This window comes from Dendropsophus ebraccatus, chromosome 2, assembly GCF_027789765.1.
Source record: "Dendropsophus ebraccatus isolate aDenEbr1 chromosome 2, aDenEbr1.pat, whole genome shotgun sequence".
Lineage (NCBI taxonomy): Eukaryota > Metazoa > Chordata > Amphibia > Anura > Hylidae > Dendropsophus > Dendropsophus ebraccatus.
Window position 1 is genome coordinate 3,581,855 of NC_091455.1, and position 19,007 is coordinate 3,600,861.

General features: G+C 47.4%; 1 protein-coding gene across 4 annotated transcripts in view; it reads left to right on the forward strand.

The window, feature by feature from the left end:
- Window positions 1-19,007, forward strand: part of LOC138782919 (microtubule-actin cross-linking factor 1, isoforms 6/7-like) — a 156,703-nt gene that overhangs the window by 119,712 nt on the left and 17,984 nt on the right. For all 4 annotated transcript variants that reach the window (XM_069956902.1, XM_069956903.1, XM_069956905.1 and 1 more), the window contains exons 32-34: window positions 13,106-13,217; window positions 16,063-16,232; window positions 16,313-16,475. In XM_069956902.1, coding sequence (XP_069813003.1) covers window positions 13,106-13,217; window positions 16,063-16,232; window positions 16,313-16,475 — 445 coding nt within the window. The remainder of the gene's footprint in view (window positions 1-13,105; window positions 13,218-16,062; window positions 16,233-16,312; window positions 16,476-19,007) is intronic.

A 19,007-nucleotide genomic window follows, 5' to 3' on the forward strand; every position in this document is an offset into this window, starting at 1 on the left:
CTATAAGGTGGGATATTACATATAGTCAGGTCTGTATATAGGTGTCCCCCTCTATAAGGTCGGATATTACATATAGTCAGGTCTGTATATAGGTGTCCCCTCTCTATAAGGTGGGATATTACATATAGTCAGGTCTGTATATAGGTGTCCCCCTCTATAAGGTGGGATATTACATATAGTCAGGTCTGTATATAGGTGTGCCCCTCTATAAGGTGGGATATTACATATAGTCAGGTCTGTATATAGGTGTCCCCCTCTATAAGGTCGGATATTACATAATCCATATAGTCAGGTCTGTATATAGGTGTCCCCCCTCTATAAGGTGGGATATTACATATAGTCAGGTCTGTATATAGGTGTCCCCCCCCCTCTATAAGGTGGGATATTACATATAGTCAGGTCTGTATATAGGTGTCCCCCTCTATAAGGTGGGATATTACATATAGTCAGGTCTGTATATAGGTGTCCCCCCCTCTATAAGGTGGGATATTACATATAGTCAGGTCTGTATATAGGTGTCCCCCTCTATAAGGTCGGATATTACATATAGTCAGGTCTGTATATAGGTCTCCCCCTCTATAAGGTGGGATATTACATATAGGCAGGTCTGTATCGTGAGTGACGTCTGTTAGTGATCACTCAGTTTGGTCCTGAATGATCTGGATACTGATAGATCATTGGCCGGCACTTGATCCTCTGTCTCTTGTGGGGGGGGGGGGGGGGGGCAGTATACATAGATGAGTCCGTCAGTATGAGCACTTATAAGTAATGAAGAGATTAGAAGTGTTGGTTCTAAGTGTGCACTATGCCTTGTGGTCAGTAGGGGGCGCTGCATGCTGTGCCATAATTGTGGCTTTAGTGGTTGTTTTAGCTGCAGATCCACTTTTTCTGCTACTGTTATCACTTGAGTAGTATATAGCACGCTATAAAGCCAATATATTCCTATTTATTTCAGGAGTCTGTAGTTTAGCACTTATAGAGAGTCACTCACAAAGCTAATAGGAAGTGACTTTATACAGTAAGAGAGTCCCTTATAGTCAGAACGCTGTTGTTGCTCTAAAAAGATCTTAAAGTGTCTGCTGCCGTTGTGCACTAGGCTATTAAAGGGGAACTCCAGGTAGAGATAAAAAAAAATAAACCTGCAGCAGAAGTATATAGCATTGCTTACTGTCTATCCCAGTTTTGAAACTACAAAAAATCCATTTCTTTTGGGGTCTTTCTTCTGTATTTTGTGGCTGTATTTCCTGGTTGAGCAGTTGTACACAGTACTACGAGTTCCAGAATGCAATGATTTCCCTCAGCTGATCATCACAGTCCCCCGCCCTGTCCATCCCCCGCACTAAACTGTTGAAGAACATCTAGGCTGTGTTCACACATTGCAGTTTCATTATGTTACTGAATTAATTGTAGAACTTTATAATTTTATTGTGGTCCCACCCACACAGCACACTGTATATTCTACCTGTAACACCACACAGCACGCTGTATTCTCTACCTGTAACACCACACAGCACACTGTATTCTCTATCTGTAACACCACACAGCACGCTGTATTCTCTACCTGTAACACCACACAGCACGCTGTATTCTCTACCTGTAACAGCACACAGCACTGTATTCTCTACCTGTAACACCACACAGCACTGTATTCTCTACCTGTAACACCACACAGCACTGTATTCTCTACCTGTAACACCACACAGCACTGTATTCTCTACCTGTAACACCACACAGCACACTGTATTCTCTACCTGTAACACCACACAGCACCCTGTATTCTCTACCTGTAACACCACACAGCACGCTGTATTCTCTACCTGTAACACCACACAGCACTGTATTCTCTACCTGTAACACCACACAGCACTGTATTCTCTACCTGTAACACCACACAGTACGCTGTATACTCTACTTGTAACACCACACAGCACTGTATTCTCTACCTGTAACACCACACAGCACGCTGTATTCTCTACCTGTAACACCACACAGCACTGTATTCCCTACCTGTAACACCACACAGCGCTGTATTCTCTACCTGTAACACCACACAGCACGCTGTATTCTCTACCTGTAACACCACACAGCGCTGTATTCTCTACCTGTAACACCACACAGCACGCCGTATTCTCTACCTGTAACACCACACAGCACGCTGTATTCTCTACCTGTAACACCACACAGCACACTATATTCTCTACCTGTAACACCACACAGCACACTGTATTCTCTACCTGTAACACCACACAGCACTGTATTCTCTACCTGTAACACCACACAGCACGCTGTATTCTCTACCTGTAACACCACACAGCACGCTGTATTCTCTACCTGTAACACCACAGAGCACACTGTATTCTCTACCTGTAACACCACACAGCACGCTGTATTCTCTACCTGTAACACCACACAGCACTGTATTCTCTACCTGTAACACCACACAGCACGCTGTATTCTCTACCTGTAACACCACACAGCACGCTGTATTCTCTACCTGTAACACCACACAGCACGCTGTATTCTCTACCTGTAACACCACACAGCACGCTGTATTCTCTACCTGTAACACCACACAGCACGCTGTATTCTCTACCTGTAACACCACACAGCACACTGTATTCTCTACCTGTAACACCACACAGCACGCTGTATTCTCTACCTGTAACACCACACAGCACTGTATTCTCTACCTGTAACACCACACAGCGCTGTATTCTCTACCTGTAACACCACACAGCGCTGTATTCTCTACCTGTAACACCACACAGCACGCTGTATTCTCTACCTGTAACACCACACAGCGCTGTATTCTCTACCTGTAACACCACACGGCACGCTGTATTCTCTACCTGTAACACCACACGGCACGCTGTATTCTCTACCTGTAACACCACACAGCACACTGTATTCTCTACCTGTAACACCACACAGCACGCTGTATTCTCTACCTGTAACACCACACAGCACGCTGTATTCTCTACCTGTAACACCACACAGCATGCTGTATTCTCTACCTGTAACACCACACAGAACACTGTATTCTCTACCTGTAACACCACACAGCGCTGTATTCTCTACCTGTAACACCACACAGCACGCTGTATTCTCTACCTGTAACACCACACAGCACTGTATTCTCTACCTGTAACACCACACAGCACTGTATTCTCTACCTGTAACACCACACAGCACGCTGTATTCTCTACCTGTAACACCACACAGCACTGTATTCTCTACCTGTAACACCACACAGCACGCTGTATTCTCTACCTGTAACACCACACAGCACGCTGTATTCTCTACCTGTAACACCACACAGCACACTGTATTCTCTACCTGTAACACCACACAGCACGCTGTATTCTCTACCTGTAACACCACACAGCACCCTGTATTCTCTACCTGTAACACCACACAGCACGCTGTATTCTCTACCTGTAACACCACACAGCACTGTATTCTCTACCTGTAACACCACAGCACGCTGTATTCTCTACCTGTAACAGCACACAGCACTGTATTCTCTACCTGTTACACCACACAGCACGCTGTATTCTCTACCTGTTACACCACACAGCACGCTGTATTCTCTACCTGTAACACCACACAGTACACTGTATTCTCTACCTGTAACACCACACAGCGCTGTATTCTCTACCTGTAACACCACACAGCGCTGTATTCTCTACCTGTAACACCACACACCACACTGTATTCTCTACCTGTAACACCACACAGCACGCTGTATTCTCTACCTGTAACACCACACAGCACATTGTATTCTCTACCTGTAACACCACACAGCACACTGTATTCTCTACCTGTAACACCACACAGCACATTGTATTCTCTACCTGTAACACCACACAGCACGCTGTATTCCCTACCTGTAACACCACACAGTGCTGTATTCTCTACCTGTAACACCACACAGCACTGTATTCTCTACCTGTAACACCACACAGCACACTGTATTCTCCACCTGTAACACCACACAGCACACTGTATTCTCTACCTGTAACACCACACAGCACTGTATTCTCTACCTGTAACACCACACAGCACTGTATTCTCTACCTGTAACACCACACAGCACGCTATATTCTCTACCTGTAACACCACACAGCACACTGTATTCTCTACCTGTAACACCACACAGCACGCTGTATTCTCTACCTGTAACACCACACAGCACGCTGTATTCTCTACCTGTAACACCACACAGCACGCTGTATTATCTATCTGTCAATATTGGAATAAAGCAAAACTTTTTTAATAATTTTTTTTTTCTTTTCATCCCCACGCACATATTATGATCGAGCATTTTTTGTCTTTTGAGGTTGAGCCGCACAATAAGGACTTTATCGGATATTATCTTACATGGGATATACTGTTTATGCCTCATTTTTCCTCCATGTGGAATTGGCAGTGTCGGCTCTGATCCCCTCTGCCGTTTAGCATCATTTCATTGTGTTACTACATCATTTTTGTGATTACGCTGCAGTACTGCAATGACATTTCAACATGTGTGAACTCAGCCCTAATTTCACTACAGACATTTGCACAATCAGAGAAGTTGCATCAGCTGCTTCTTGCCGGTCAGAGATGGGGAATGACTCGAGGGATTGGGGGATCCAGCCCCGCCTCTTGTGACATCACGCCCCGCCCCCTGTCTGCATCATCAGCCTGTGCTCAGCAAACACACACAATGTGAGACAGAAGCATTAAATCTCTTTTCTCCTAAAGGAGGGAGAGCTGAGGGAGCAGGAGACAATGTGAATTGGCACAGAGGCCATATTTCTTCACTTCCTGGATTTCTATCAACTACCAGTGTGGCAGAACCGCACAGATATGGTAATACTTTATATAGACACATCTATAGAACTTTTAACCTCTTAAGGACAGAGCCAATTTTTGTTTTTGCGTTTTCGTTTTTTCCTCCTTGTGTTTAAAAGGCCATGCATAGCACTTGCATTTTTCCACCTAGAAACCCACATGAGCCCTTATCCTTATTTTTTGCACCACTAATTGTACTTTGCAATGACGGCTGAATTTTTGCATAAAATTCACTGCAAAACCAGGAAAAAATTCAATGTGTGGTGAAATTGAGCAAAAAAAACGTTTTTTTTTTATTTAGGGGTTTCTTGTTTTTACGCAATTCGCCCTGGGGTAAAACTGAGTTGTTATATATGTTCCTTAAGTCGTTATGATTACAACGATATGTAACATGTATAACTTATATTATCTGATGGCCTGTTAAAAATTCAAACCATTGTTAACAAATATACGTTCCCTAAAATCGCTCCATTCCCAGGCTTATAGCGCTTTTATCCTTTGGTCTATGGGGCCGTTTCAGGTGTCATTTTTTGCGCCATGATGTGTTCTTTCTATCGGTACCTTGATTGCGCATATACAACTTTTTGATCGCTTTTTATTACATTTTTTCTGGATTTGATGCGACCAAAAATGCGCAATTGCAAGATCGGGAATGGGATAAATTAATAGTTTGGGCGATTACGCACGCGGCGATACCAAACATGTTTGTTTATTTATTTATTTTTATTAAAAACCTAGGAAAAGGGGGGTGATTCAGAGTTTTATTAGGGGAGGGGGCTTTTTACTTATAACAACACTTTTTTTTATATTTTAAACTTATACTAGAAGCCCACCTGGGGTTAGGGTTATTCCCCCCCTGGGGTTAGGGTTATTCCCCCTGGGGTTAGGGTTATTCCCCACTGGGGCTAGTGTTATTCCCCCCTGGGTTAGGGTTATTCTCCCCTGGGGTTAGGGTTTTTCCCCCTGGGGTTAGGGTTATTCCCCCCTGGGGTTAGGGTGATTCCCCCCTGGGGTTAGGGTGATTCCCCCCTGGGGTTAGGGTGATTCCCCCTGGGGTTAGGGTGATTCCCCCTGGGGTTAGGGTTATTCCCCCTGGGGTTAGGGTTATTTCCCCTGGGGGACTTCTAGTATGTACACTTTGATCTCTCATTGAGATCTTTGCTGTATACTAAAACAGCAAAGATCAATGAGATCGGCACTCGTATGCTTTTGGCTGCTGCAGCCGAAAGCATTCGAGTGCCGAGCCAGAATCAGCGCCATTTTGGCAGAGACCCCAGCCGGAGCAGGATGTGTGGATCTCTCCTCCGGGACGTTGTCCACCCCCACTAGACACCAGGGACGGCTGCATACAGTGATCAGATGCAGCTGTCAAATTAGCGGGCACAGCGATCGGACCGTGCCCGCTACTAGCTGCGGCCCCGGGCTACCAGTACATCATACGTCCTTAAGAGGTTAATGTACTTTTAATAGAAAGAAAAGTTTTCCTTATGTGGAGTGCCACTATATATTAGGGCTTTTGCTGTGTCCCATCCAAATTCCCCTGTGTGGCTAGATGGACTGTGGGATTTTATGTGTTGACTAGTCTGACTCCCCTCTGGCAAAAATGGCTGCCACAGTATCAGTCCACGTGGTGATAGTGAATTAAGGTGATCACCTCAATCCCTGATAGAGTCCTGCTTGTGCCTTTGGCTGAGGTAGGCTGAGTTCTGCTCTGACCCTCTCAGGGCCTGAGAAGAAACCCACTTGTGTCACTGTCCGCCTGGTGATACAAGGGCTGCGGGGTGCTCCAGTGCTGCTTGATGGGCTCATAGATGTGGGGAGTCCAGACCACAGTGTCTTGAACGTGCGTCTCCGCTGACCGGAAGTGCCCCAGCTCTGGGTGCTTGGCCGTACCAGAGGCTGGGGCTTCACTCAGGCAAGTAGGCCGCAGGGCGTCTCGTGTCCAATTACCCTTCTGAACCCTCGGAAGATGGCTGATGCGGTATAGGGGGATGGGTGCAGGCGGATCAGTGCTCCAGAGGGCTGACGGGGAGGTGGGAAGCAGGGGGAAATGCCTGCTATGCCGGGAGCTCCACAGGAACGCCTCCTCTCTCCTCAGTGTCTAGGCCACATTAACGGACATATCAGGGATAAAATGGGTGAGGAAAGCGTACACACACACTCACACGCATCACTCCATTGTGCAACTTTACACCCCTAAAATAATAAACTGCCTAAAAGTGTTGTTCCAGTGTCCGCTTTAATGTACTGTACCGCTGTCCCCTCTAATGTACTGTACCACTGTCCCCTCTAATGTACTGTACCACTGTCCTCTCTAATGTACTGTACCACTGTCCCCTCTAATGTACTGTACCACTGTCCTCTCTAATGTACTGTACCGCTGTCCCCTCTAATGTACTGTACCACTGTCCCCTCTAATGTACTGTACCACTGTCTTCTCTAATGTACTGTACCGCTGTCCCCTCTAATGTACTCTACCACTGTCCCCTCTAATGTACTGTACCGCTGTCCCCTCTAATGTACTCTACCACTGTCCCCTCTAATGTACTGTACCACTGTCCTCTTTAATGTACTGTACCGCTGTCATCTAATGTACTGTACCACTGTCCCCTCTAATGTACTGTACCACTGTCCTCTCTAATGTACTGTACCACTGTCCCCTCTAATGTACTGTACCACTCTCTAATGTACTGTACCACTGCCCCCCCTAATGTACTGCACCACTGTCCTCTAATGTACTGCACCACTGCTCTCTAATGTACTGTACCACTGTCATCTCTAATGTACTGTACCGCTGTCCTCTCTAATGTACTGTACCACTGTCCTCTCTAATGTACTGTACCACTGTCCTCTAATGTACTGTACCACTGTCCTCTCTAATGTACTGTACCACTGTCCTCTAATGTACTGTACCACTGTCCTCTAATGTACTGTACCACTGTCCTCTCTAATGTACTGTACCACTGTCCTCTCTAATGTACTGTACCACTGCCCCCTCTAATGTACTGTACCACTGTCCTCTCTAATGTACTGTACCACTATCCTCTCTAATGTACTGTACCACTGTCCTCTCTAATGTACTGTACCACTGTCCTCTCTAATGTACTGTAACACTGTCCTTTAATGTACTGTACCACTGTCCTCTCTAATGTACTGTACCACTGTCCCCTCTAATGTACTGTACCACTGTCCTCTCTAATGTACTGTACCACTGTCCTCTTAATGTACTGTACCACTGTCCTCTCTAATGTACTGTACCACTGTCCTCTCTAATGTACTGTACCACTGTCCCCTCTAATGTACTGTACCACTGTCCTCTAATGTACTGTACCACTGTCCTCTCTAATGTGCTGTACCACTGTCCTCTAATGTACTGTACCACTGTCCTCTAATGTACTGTACCACTGTCCTCTCTAATGTACTGTACCACTGTCCTCTCTAATGTACTGTACCACTGTCCCCTCTAATGTACTGTACCACTGTCCCCTCTAATGTACTGTACCACTATCCTCTATACTGTACCACTGTCCTCTAATGTACTGTACCACTGTCCTCTCTAATGTACTGTACCACTGTCCTCTCTAATGTACTGTACCACTGTCCTCTAATGTACTGTGCCACTGCCCCTCTACTGTACTGTACCACTGTCCCCTCTAATGTACTGTACCACTGTCCTCTAATGTACTGTACCACTGTCCTCTAATGTACTGTGCCACTGTCCTCTAATGTACTGTGCCACTGCCCCTCTACTGTACTGTACCACTGTCCTCTAATGTACTGTACCACTGTCCTCTAATGTACTGTACCACTGTCCTCTAATGTACTGTACCACCGTCCTCTAATGTACTGTACCACTGTCCTCTCTAATGTACTGTACCACTGTCCTCTCTAATGTACTGTACCACTGTCCTGTAATGTACTGTACCAGTGTCCTCTCTAATGTACTGTACCACTGTCCTCTAATGTACTGTACCACTGTCCTCTAATGTACTGTACCACTGTCCTCTAATGTACTGTACCACTGTCCTCTAATGTACTGTACCACTGTCCTCTAATGTACTGTACCACTGTCCTCTCTAATGTACTGTACCACTGTCCTCTCTAATGTACTGTACCACTGTCCTCTAATGTACTGTACCACTGTCCTCTCTAATGTACTGTACCACTGTCCTCTCTAATGTACTGTACCACTGTCCCCTCTAATGTACTGTACCACTGTCCCCTCTAATGTACTGTACCACTGTCCTCTCTAATGTACTGTACCACTGTCCTGTAATGTACTGTACCAATGTCCTCTCTAATGTACTGTACCACTGTCCTGTAATGTACTGTACCAATGTCCTCTCTAATGTACTGTACCACTGTCCTCTAATGTACTGTACCACTGTCCTCTAATGTACTGTACCAATGTCCTCTCTACTGTACTGTACCACTGTCCCCTCTAATGTACTGTACCACTGTCCTCTAATGTACTGTACCACTGTCCTCTAATGTACTGTACCACTGTCCTCTAATGTACTGTACCACTGTCCTCTCTAATGTACTGTACCACTGTCCTCTAATGTACTGTGCCACTGCCCCTCTACTGTACTGTACCACTGTCCTCTAATGTACTGTACCACTGTCCTCTCTAATGTACTGTACCACTGTCCTCTCTAATGTACTGTACCACTGTCCTCTCTAATGTACTGTACCACTGTCCTCTCTAATGTACTGTACCACTGTCCTCTAATGTACTGTGCCACTGCCCCTCTACTGTACTGTACCACTGTCCTCTAATGTACTGTACCACTGTCCTCTCTAATGTACTGTACCACTGTCCTCTCTAATGTACTGTACCACTGTCCCCTCTAATGTACTGTACCACTGTCCCCTCTAATGTACTGTACCACTATCCTCTATACTGTACCACTGTCCTCTAATGTACTGTACCACTGTCCTCTCTAATGTACTGTACCACTGTCCTCTCTAATGTACTGTACCACTGTCCTCTAATGTACTGTGCCACTGCCCCTCTACTGTACTGTACCACTGTCCCCTCTAATGTACTGTACCACTGTCCTCTAATGTACTGTACCACTGTCCTCTAATGTACTGTGCCACTGTCCTCTAATGTACTGTGCCACTGCCCCTCTACTGTACTGTACCACTGTCCTCTAATGTACTGTACCACTGTCCTCTAATGTACTGTACCACTGTCCTCTAATGTACTGTACCACCGTCCTCTAATGTACTGTACCACTGTCCTCTCTAATGTACTGTACCACTGTCCTCTCTAATGTACTGTACCATTGTCCTGTAATGTACTGTACCAGTGTCCTCTCTAATGTACTGTACCACTGTCCTCTAATGTACTGTACCACTGTCCTCTAATGTACTGTACCACTGTCCTCTAATGTACTGTACCACTGTCCTCTAATGTACTGTACCACTGTCCTCTCTAATGTACTGTACCACTGTCCTCTCTAATGTACTGTACCACTGTCCTCTAATGTACTGTACCACTGTCCTCTCTAATGTACTGTACCACTGTCCTCTCTAATGTACTGTACCACTGTCCCCTCTAATGTACTGTACCACTGTCCTCTCTAATGTACTGTACCACTGTCCTGTAATGTACTGTACCACTGTCCTCTCTAATGTACTGTACCACTGTCCTCTCTAATGTACTGTACCACTGTCCCCTCTAATGTACTGTACCACTGTCCCCTCTAATGTACTGTACCACTATCCTCTATACTGTACCACTGTCCTCTAATGTACTGTACCACTGTCCTCTCTAATGTACTGTACCACTGTCCTCTCTAATGTACTGTACCACTGTCCTCTAATGTACTGTGCCACTGCCCCTCTACTGTACTGTACCACTGTCCCCTCTACTGTACTGTACCACTGTCCCCTCTAATGTACTGTACCACTGTCCTCTAATGTACTGTACCACTGTCCTCTAATGTACTGTGCCACTGTCCTCTAATGTACTGTGCCACTGCCCCTCTACTGTACTGTACCACTGTCCTCTAATGTACTGTACCACTGTCCTCTAATGTACTGTACCACTGTCCTCTAATGTACTGTACCACCGTCCTCTAATGTACTGTACCACTGTCCTCTCTAATGTACTGTACCACTGTCCTCTCTAATGTACTGTACCACTGTCCTGTAATGTACTGTACCAGTGTCCTCTCTAATGTACTGTACCACTGTCCTCTAATGTACTGTACCACTGTCCTCTAATGTACTGTACCACTGTCCTCTAATGTACTGTACCACTGTCCTCTAATGTACTGTACCACTGTCCTCTAATGTACTGTACCACTGTCCTCTCTAATGTACTGTACCACTGTCCTCTCTAATGTGCTGTACCACTGTCCTCTAATGTACTGTACCACTGTCCTCTCTAATGTACTGTACCACTGTCCTCTCTAATGTACTGTACCACTGTCCCCTCTAATGTACTGTACCACTGTCCTCTCTAATGTACTGTACCACTGTCCTGTAATGTACTGTACCAATGTCCTCTCTAATGTACTGTACCACTGTCCTGTAATGTACTGTACCAATGTCCTCTCTAATGTACTGTACCACTGTCCTCTAATGTACTGTACCACTGTCCTCTAATGTACTGTACCACTGTCCTCTAATGTACTGTACAACTGTCCTCTAATGTACTGTACCACTGTCCTCTAATGTACTGTACCACTGTCCTCTAATGTACTGTACCACTGTCCCCTCTAATGTACTGTACCACTGTCCTCTATACTGTACCACTGTCCTCTAATGTACTGTACCACTGTCCTCTCTAATGTACTGTACCACTGTCCTCTCTAATGTACTGTACCACTGTCCCCTCTAATGTACTGTACCACTGTCCTCTATACTGTACCACTGTCCTCTAATGTACTGTACCACTGTCCTCTCTAATGTACTGTACCACTGTCCCCTCTAATGTACTGTACCACTGTCCTAATGTACTGTACCACTGTCCCCTCTAATGTACTGTACCACTGTCCCCTCTAATGTACTGTACCCTCTAATGTACTGTACCACTGTCCTCTCTAATGTACTGTACCACTGTCCCCTCCTATAATGTACTGTACCACTGTCCCCTCTAATGTACTGTACCACTGTCCTCTCTAATGTACTGTACCACTGTCCCCTAATGTACTGTACCCTCTAATGTACTGTACCACTGTCCTCTCTAATGTACTGTACCACTGTCCCCTCCTCTAATGTACTGTACCACTGTCCCCTCTAATGTACTGTACCACTGTCCCCTCTAATGTACTATACCACTGTCCTCTAATGTACTGTACCACTGTCCTCTCTAATGTACTGTACCACTGTCCCCTAATGTACTGTACCACTGCCCCCCTAATGTACTGTACCACTGTCCCCTAATGTACTGTACCACTGTCCTCTCTAATGTACTGTACCACTGTCCTCTCTAATGTACTGTACCACTGTCCCCTAATGTACTGTACCACTGTCCTCTAATGTACTGTACCACTGTCCCCTCTAATGTACTGTACCACTGTCCTCTCTAATGTACTGTACCACTGTCCTCTAATGTAGTGTACCACTGTCCTCTCTAATGTACTGTACCACTGTCCTCTCTAATGTACTGTACCACTGTCCTCTAATGTACTGTACCACTGTCCTCTAATGTACTGTACCACTGTCCTCTCTAATGTACTGTACCACTGTCCCCTCTAATGTACTGTACCACTGCCCCCCCCCAACTATCCTCTAATGTACTGTACCACTGTCCTTTCTAATGTACTGTACCGCTGTCCTCTAATGTACTGTACCACTGTCCTCTCTAATGTACTGTACCACTGTCCCCTAATGTACTGTACCACTGTCCTCTCTAATGTACTGTACCACTGTCCCCCCTCTAATGTACTGTACCACTGTCCTCTCTAATGTACTGTACCACTGTCCTCTCTAATGTACTGTACCACTGTCCTCTAATGTACTGTACCACTGTCCTCTAATGTACTGTACCACTGTCCCCTCTAATGTACTGTACCACTGTCCTCTCTAATGTACTGTACCACTGTCCTCTCTAATGTACTGTACCACTGTCCTCTCTAATGTACTGTACCACTGTCCTCTAATGTACTGTACCACTGTCCTCTCTAATGTACTGTACCACTGTCCCCTCTAATGTACTGTACCACTGTCCTCTCTAATGTACTGTACCACTGTCCTCTGAGTGACTGACCCTCCTGATTGCCCCTCCTCACCTGTGATTGGTTGTTTTTTTTAGGTGTTTATGGAGGAACTGAACTGGAAGGAGCCAGAGGTGGAAAAGGTGACCAAGAATTGTAAGCGGAAAGTCATAGAACCGAAAACAGCGACTGCCCGGAGAGCTTCAGCAAGTGAGTGACAAACCCCTGACACACACAACTCCCCCCCCCCCCCCCGCGCGCGCGCTTGCCTCAGCAGGTGACAGGAACCAACAGCAATTACTTGCAAAGTCAATATTTGCCTAGAAAATGAACTTTATCCCCCAAAACACATTTTAACATCATTGCAGCCCTCCATCGTTTCAGTGATTGCTCCTGTAACACAGGTGTGGGTGCTGATGAGGACAGGGCTGGAGATCAATCTGTCATGATTAAGTAAGAATGACACCAATGGACACTTTAAAAGGAGGCTGGTGCTTGGCATCATTGTTTCTCCTCTGTTACCATGGTTATCTCTAAAGAAACACGTGCAGTCATCATTGCACTGCACAAAAATTGCCGAACCGGGAACAGTATCGCAGCTAGAAAGATTGCACCTCAGTCACCAATCTATCGCATCATCAAGAACTTCAAGGAGAGAGGTTCCATTGTTGCCAAAAAGGCTCCAGGGCGCCCAAGAAAGACCAGCAAGCGCCAGGACCGTCTCTTAAAAGTGTGGTCAGCTGCAGGATGGGGCTACCAGCAGTGCAGAGCTTGCTCAGGAATGGCAGCAGGCAGGTGTGAGGGCATCTGCACTGTGAGACTGCGGAGACTCTGGGAGCAAGGCCTGGTCTCAGGGAGGGCAGCAAAGAAGCCACTTCTCTCCAGAAACACATCAGGGATATTCTGCAAAAGGTCCAGGGAGTGGCCTGCTGAGGACTGGGGGAAAAGTCCAGGGAGCGGACTGCTGAGGACTGGGGGAAAGGTCCAGGGAGTGGAATGCTGAGGACTGGAGGAAAGGTCCAGGGAGTGGACTGCTGAGGACTGGGGGAAAGGTCCAGGGAGGGGACTGCTGAGGACTGGGGGAAAGGTGCAGGGAGTGGACTGCTGAGGACTGGGGGAAAGGTCCAGGGAGCGGACTGCTGAGGACTGGGGGAAAGGTGCAGGGAGTGGACTGCTGAGGACTGGGGGAAAGGTCCAGGGAGCGGACTGCTGAGGACTGGGGGAAAGGTTCAGGGAGCGGACTGCTGAGGACTGGGGGAAAGGTGCAGGGAGTGGACTGCTGAGGACTGGGGGAAAGGTCCAGGGAGCGGACTGCTGAGGACTGGGGGAAAGGTGCAGGGAGTGGACTGCTGAGGACTGGAGGAAAGGTCCAGGGAGTGGACTGCTGAGGACTGGAGGAAAGGTCCAGGGAGTGGACTGCTGAGGACTGGAGGAAAGGTCCAGGGAGTGGACTGCTGAGGACTGGAGGAAAGGTCCAGGGAGTGGACTGCTGAGGACTGGAGGAAAGGTCCAGGGAGTGGACTGCTGAGGACTGGAGGAAAGGTCCAGGGAGGGGACTGCTGAGGACTGGGGGAAAGGTCCAGGGAGTGGACTGCTGAGGACTGGGGGAAAGTCATTGTCTCTAATGAATCCCCTTTCCGATTGTTTGGGACATCTGGAAAACAGCTTATTGGGAGAAGACGAGGTGAGCGCTACCACCAGTCTTGTCTCATGCCAACTGTAACCGGCATCCTGAAACCATTCATGTGTGGGGTTGCTTCTCAGCCAAGGGAATCGGCTCTCTCACAGTCTCACAGCCTAAAAACACGGCCATGAATAAAGAATGGGACCAGAACGTCCTCCAAGAGCAACTTCTCCCAACCGTCCAAGAGCAGTTTGGCCACCAACAATGCCTTTTCCAGCATGATGGAGCACCTTGTCATAAAGCAAAGCTGATAACTAAATGGCTCAGAGAACAAAACATAGAGATTTTGGGTCCATGGCCTGGAAACTCCCCAGATCTTAATCCCATTAAGAACTTGTGGTCAATAATCAAGAGACGGGTGGACAAACAAAAACCAACAAATTCTGACAACATGCAAGCATGGATTGTGCAAGAATGGACGGCTATCAGTCAGGATTTGGTCCAGCAGTTGTATGAGAGCAGCCGGGGAGAATTGCAGACGTCCTGAAGAACGGCCAACACTGCAAATATTATAGACTTGCTGCAGTAACTCAGTCTAACTGTCAGTAGAAGCTTCTGTTACTCAGAATATGGTGCTATTATATTTCTGTATGTGATAAAAACATCTGACAAACACACAGAAAAAACAGGGGGCAGAGGATCATGGGAAAATAGAGGATTTGTGTCATTCTCAAAACTTTTGGCCATGACTGTACAGTATCCTCAGTCCCTGGTGTCCATAGGTTAATGGCCCTCCCTGTATAAAGTGTCCTCAGTCCCTGGTGTCCAGAGGTTAGTGCCCCTTCCTGTATACAGTGTCCTCAGTCCCTGGTGTCCAGAGGTTAGTGCCCCTTCCTGTATACAGTGTGCTCAGTCCCTGGTGTCCAGAGGTTAGTGGCCAATCCTGTATACAGTGTCCTCAGTCCCTGGTGTCCAGAGATTAGTGCCCTTCTTGTATACAGTGTGCTCAGTCCCTGGTGTCCAGAGGTTAGTGGCCCTTCCTGTATACAGTGTCCTCAGTCCCTGGTGTCCAGAGGTTAGTGGCCCTTCCTGTATACAGTGTCCTCAGTCCCTGGTGTCCAGAGGTTAGTGGCCCTCCCTGTATACAGTGTCCTCAGTCCCTGGTGTCCAGAGGTTAGTGCCCTTCTTGTATACAGTGTGCTCAGTCCCTGGTGTCCAGAGGTTAGTGGCCCTTCCTGTATACAGTGTCCTCAGTCCCTGGTGTCCAGAGGTTAGTGGCCCTTCCTGTATACAGTGTCCTCAGTCCCTGGTGTCCAGAGGTTAGTGGCCCTCCCTGTATACAGTGTCCTCAGTCCCTGGTGTCCAGAGGTTAGTGGCCCCACTGTCATGTTACTCTGCTTTACTTGACGTAATTGCCGTTATTTGTTTCAGAAAGACAAAGCTGTGTGAGATCCCTGCAGAGCATTGCGCCCCTCCCCCTCCAGGATTTGGCACCACAGACCCCACACATGGTGCAGCTCCTGAACCGCTGGCAGCAGCTCTGGTTCCTGGCGTTAGACCGTCAGTGTCGTCTACAGAACGCTCTTCAGAGGCTGCACGAGGTGGGTGGTCGGCACAGGGCCTGGGACCCCAAGGAGGACGCCCCTACATGCAGCTCATTGCTTCGCCTTCTCTCCTCCAGTTGCAGGAATTTGCGCACTTTGACTTTGCGGTCTGGCGGAAGCGATACATGCAGTGGATCGGGCAGATGAAGTCGCGGATCCTGGATGTGTTCCGAGGAATCGATCGGGATCAGGACGGGAGGATCAGCCAACGAGAGTTCATGGAGAGCGTCCTGTCCTCCAGTGAGTGACCCCAGGGGGCGTATGGGACTGTGCACTGACGTATTATCTCAGAGCACTGACTTATTAAGGGTACTATTACACGGGCCAATGGGGGCCTAATACAAGCCTATTACATGGCCCGATAATCGTTTAACAAGGGCTGTATGGACATCGTTATTGATGTCCTTGCAGCCCTTGCTTAAACGCTATACATTACCTATTCAGGCTGCAGGGCTCCTCTTGCGCTCTTCTTCTCCCAGTGTGCCATGCGCCGCAGCTTCAGAGTGGCCTGTCTGAGCTAACAGGCTCCTCAGCCAATCACTGGCCGCGGTGGTCCCAGCCAGTGATTGGCTGAGCGACCTGTCAGCCGCTCTGAAGCTGGAGCGCGCGGGACCCGGTTAGAAGAAGAGCGCAAGAAGAGCCCTGCAGCCTGGATAGGTTCTGTATAGAGTTTGCCGCCGGCCACGCACCGCTATTACACGTAGCGATGCACGGTCAGCGCCTGACAAGGTCCAAACCTATATAGGCGATCAGCCGATTGTTGTGTTTATTACACGAAGCGATAATCTGCCAAATAGGGCCCTGTCTCAGAGCACCCGCTTATTATCTCAGAGCACCCGCTTATTATCTCAGAACATTGACTCATTATCTCAGAGCACTCGCTTATTATCTCAGAGCACTCGCTTATTATCTCAGAGCACTCGCTCATTATCTCAGAGCACTCGCTCATTATCTCAGAGCACTTGCTTATTATCTCAGAGCACTCGCTCATTATCTCAGAGCACTCGCTCATTATCTCAGAGCACTCGCTCATTATCTCAGAGCACTCGCTTATTATCTCAGAGCACTCGCTTATTATCTCAGAGCACCCGCTTATTGTGGTGGGAGTAGTAGATCCCTAGGTGGTATAGTACTTAGCCAGAGATGTAAGTGTCCTGACGCCAGTGCTAGTCCAGCACACAGGTGAGATGTTGGTACCTGCTTTGTGTACACTCACTGGCCACTTTATTAGGTACACCTGTCCAGCTGCACGTTACCACTTAATTTCTAATCAGCCAATCACATGGCGGCAACTCAGTGCATTTAGGCATGTAGACATGGTCAAGACAATCTCCTGCAGTTCAAACCGAGCATCAGTATGGGGAAGAAAGGTGATTTGAGGCCTTTGAACGTGGCATGGTTGTTGGTGCCAGAAGGGCTGGTCTGAGTATTTCAGAAACTGCTGATCTACTGGGATTTTCACGCACAACCATCTCTAGGGTTTACAGAGAATGGTCCGAAAAAGAAAAACCATCCAGTGAGCGGCAGTTCTGTGGGCGGAAATGCCTTGTTGATGCCAGAGGTCAGAGGAGAATGGGCAGACTGGTTCCAGCTGATAGAAAGGCAACAGTGACTCAAATAGCCAACCGTTACAACCAAGGTAGGTAGAAGAGCATCTCTGAGCGCACAGTACGGCCAACTCTGAGGCAGATGGGCTACAGCAGCAGAAGACCACACCGGGGGCCACTCCGCTCAGCTAAGAACAGGAAACTGAGGCTACAATTTGCACAAGCTCATCGAAATTGGACAGTAGAAGATTGGAAAAACGTTGCCTGGTCTGATGAGTCTCGATTTCTGCTGCGACATTCGGATGGTAGGGTCAGAATTTGGCGTCAACAACATGAAAGCATGGATCCATCCTGCCTTGTATCAGCGGTTCAGGCTGGTGGTGATGGTGTCATGGTGTGGGGAATATTTTCTTGGCACTCTTTGGGCCCCTTGGTACCAATTGAGCATCGTTGCAGCGCCACAGCCTACCTGAGTATTGTTGCTGACCATGTCCATCCCTTTATGACCACAATGGACCCAACATCTGATGGCGACTTTCAGCAGGATAATGCGCCATGTCATAAAGCTAGAATCATCTCAGACTGGTTTCTTGAACATGACAATGAGTTCACTGTACTCCAATGGCCTCCACAGTCACCAGATCTCAATCCAATAGAGCATCTTTGGGATGTGGTGGAACGGGAGATTGGCATCATGGATGTGCAGCCGACAAATCTGCGGCAACCGTGTGATGTCATCATGTCACTATGGACCAAAATCTCTGAGGAAGCTTCCAGCACCTTGTTGTATCTATGCCACCAAGAATTGGGGCAGTTCTGAAAGCAAAAGGGGGTCCAACCCGTTACTAGCATGGTGTACCTAATAAAGTGGCCGGTGAGTGTACGTCCAGTTCATACTGTTCCCCAAATGGTCGGTGACCTGCCGGGCTGTAATGGCTCTCTTGGGCTCCTGTCACGGTAGTCCTGAGTGGCAACTGACCCACCCGGACTATTGGTACCGCCACCCACAGAAAGGGGAATATGACCCAAGGTGTGCGGCTAGTGTGTATAGGTGCTGGTGCGGAGGAAAGGATGACTGAGTCCCAGTGATATAAATATATAACAGCTTTACTGTACAGTCTCTATATAATACAGAACACGTTACTGTACAGTCTCTATATAATACAGAACACGTTACTGTACAGTCTCTATATAATACAGAACACGTTACTGTACAGTCTCTATA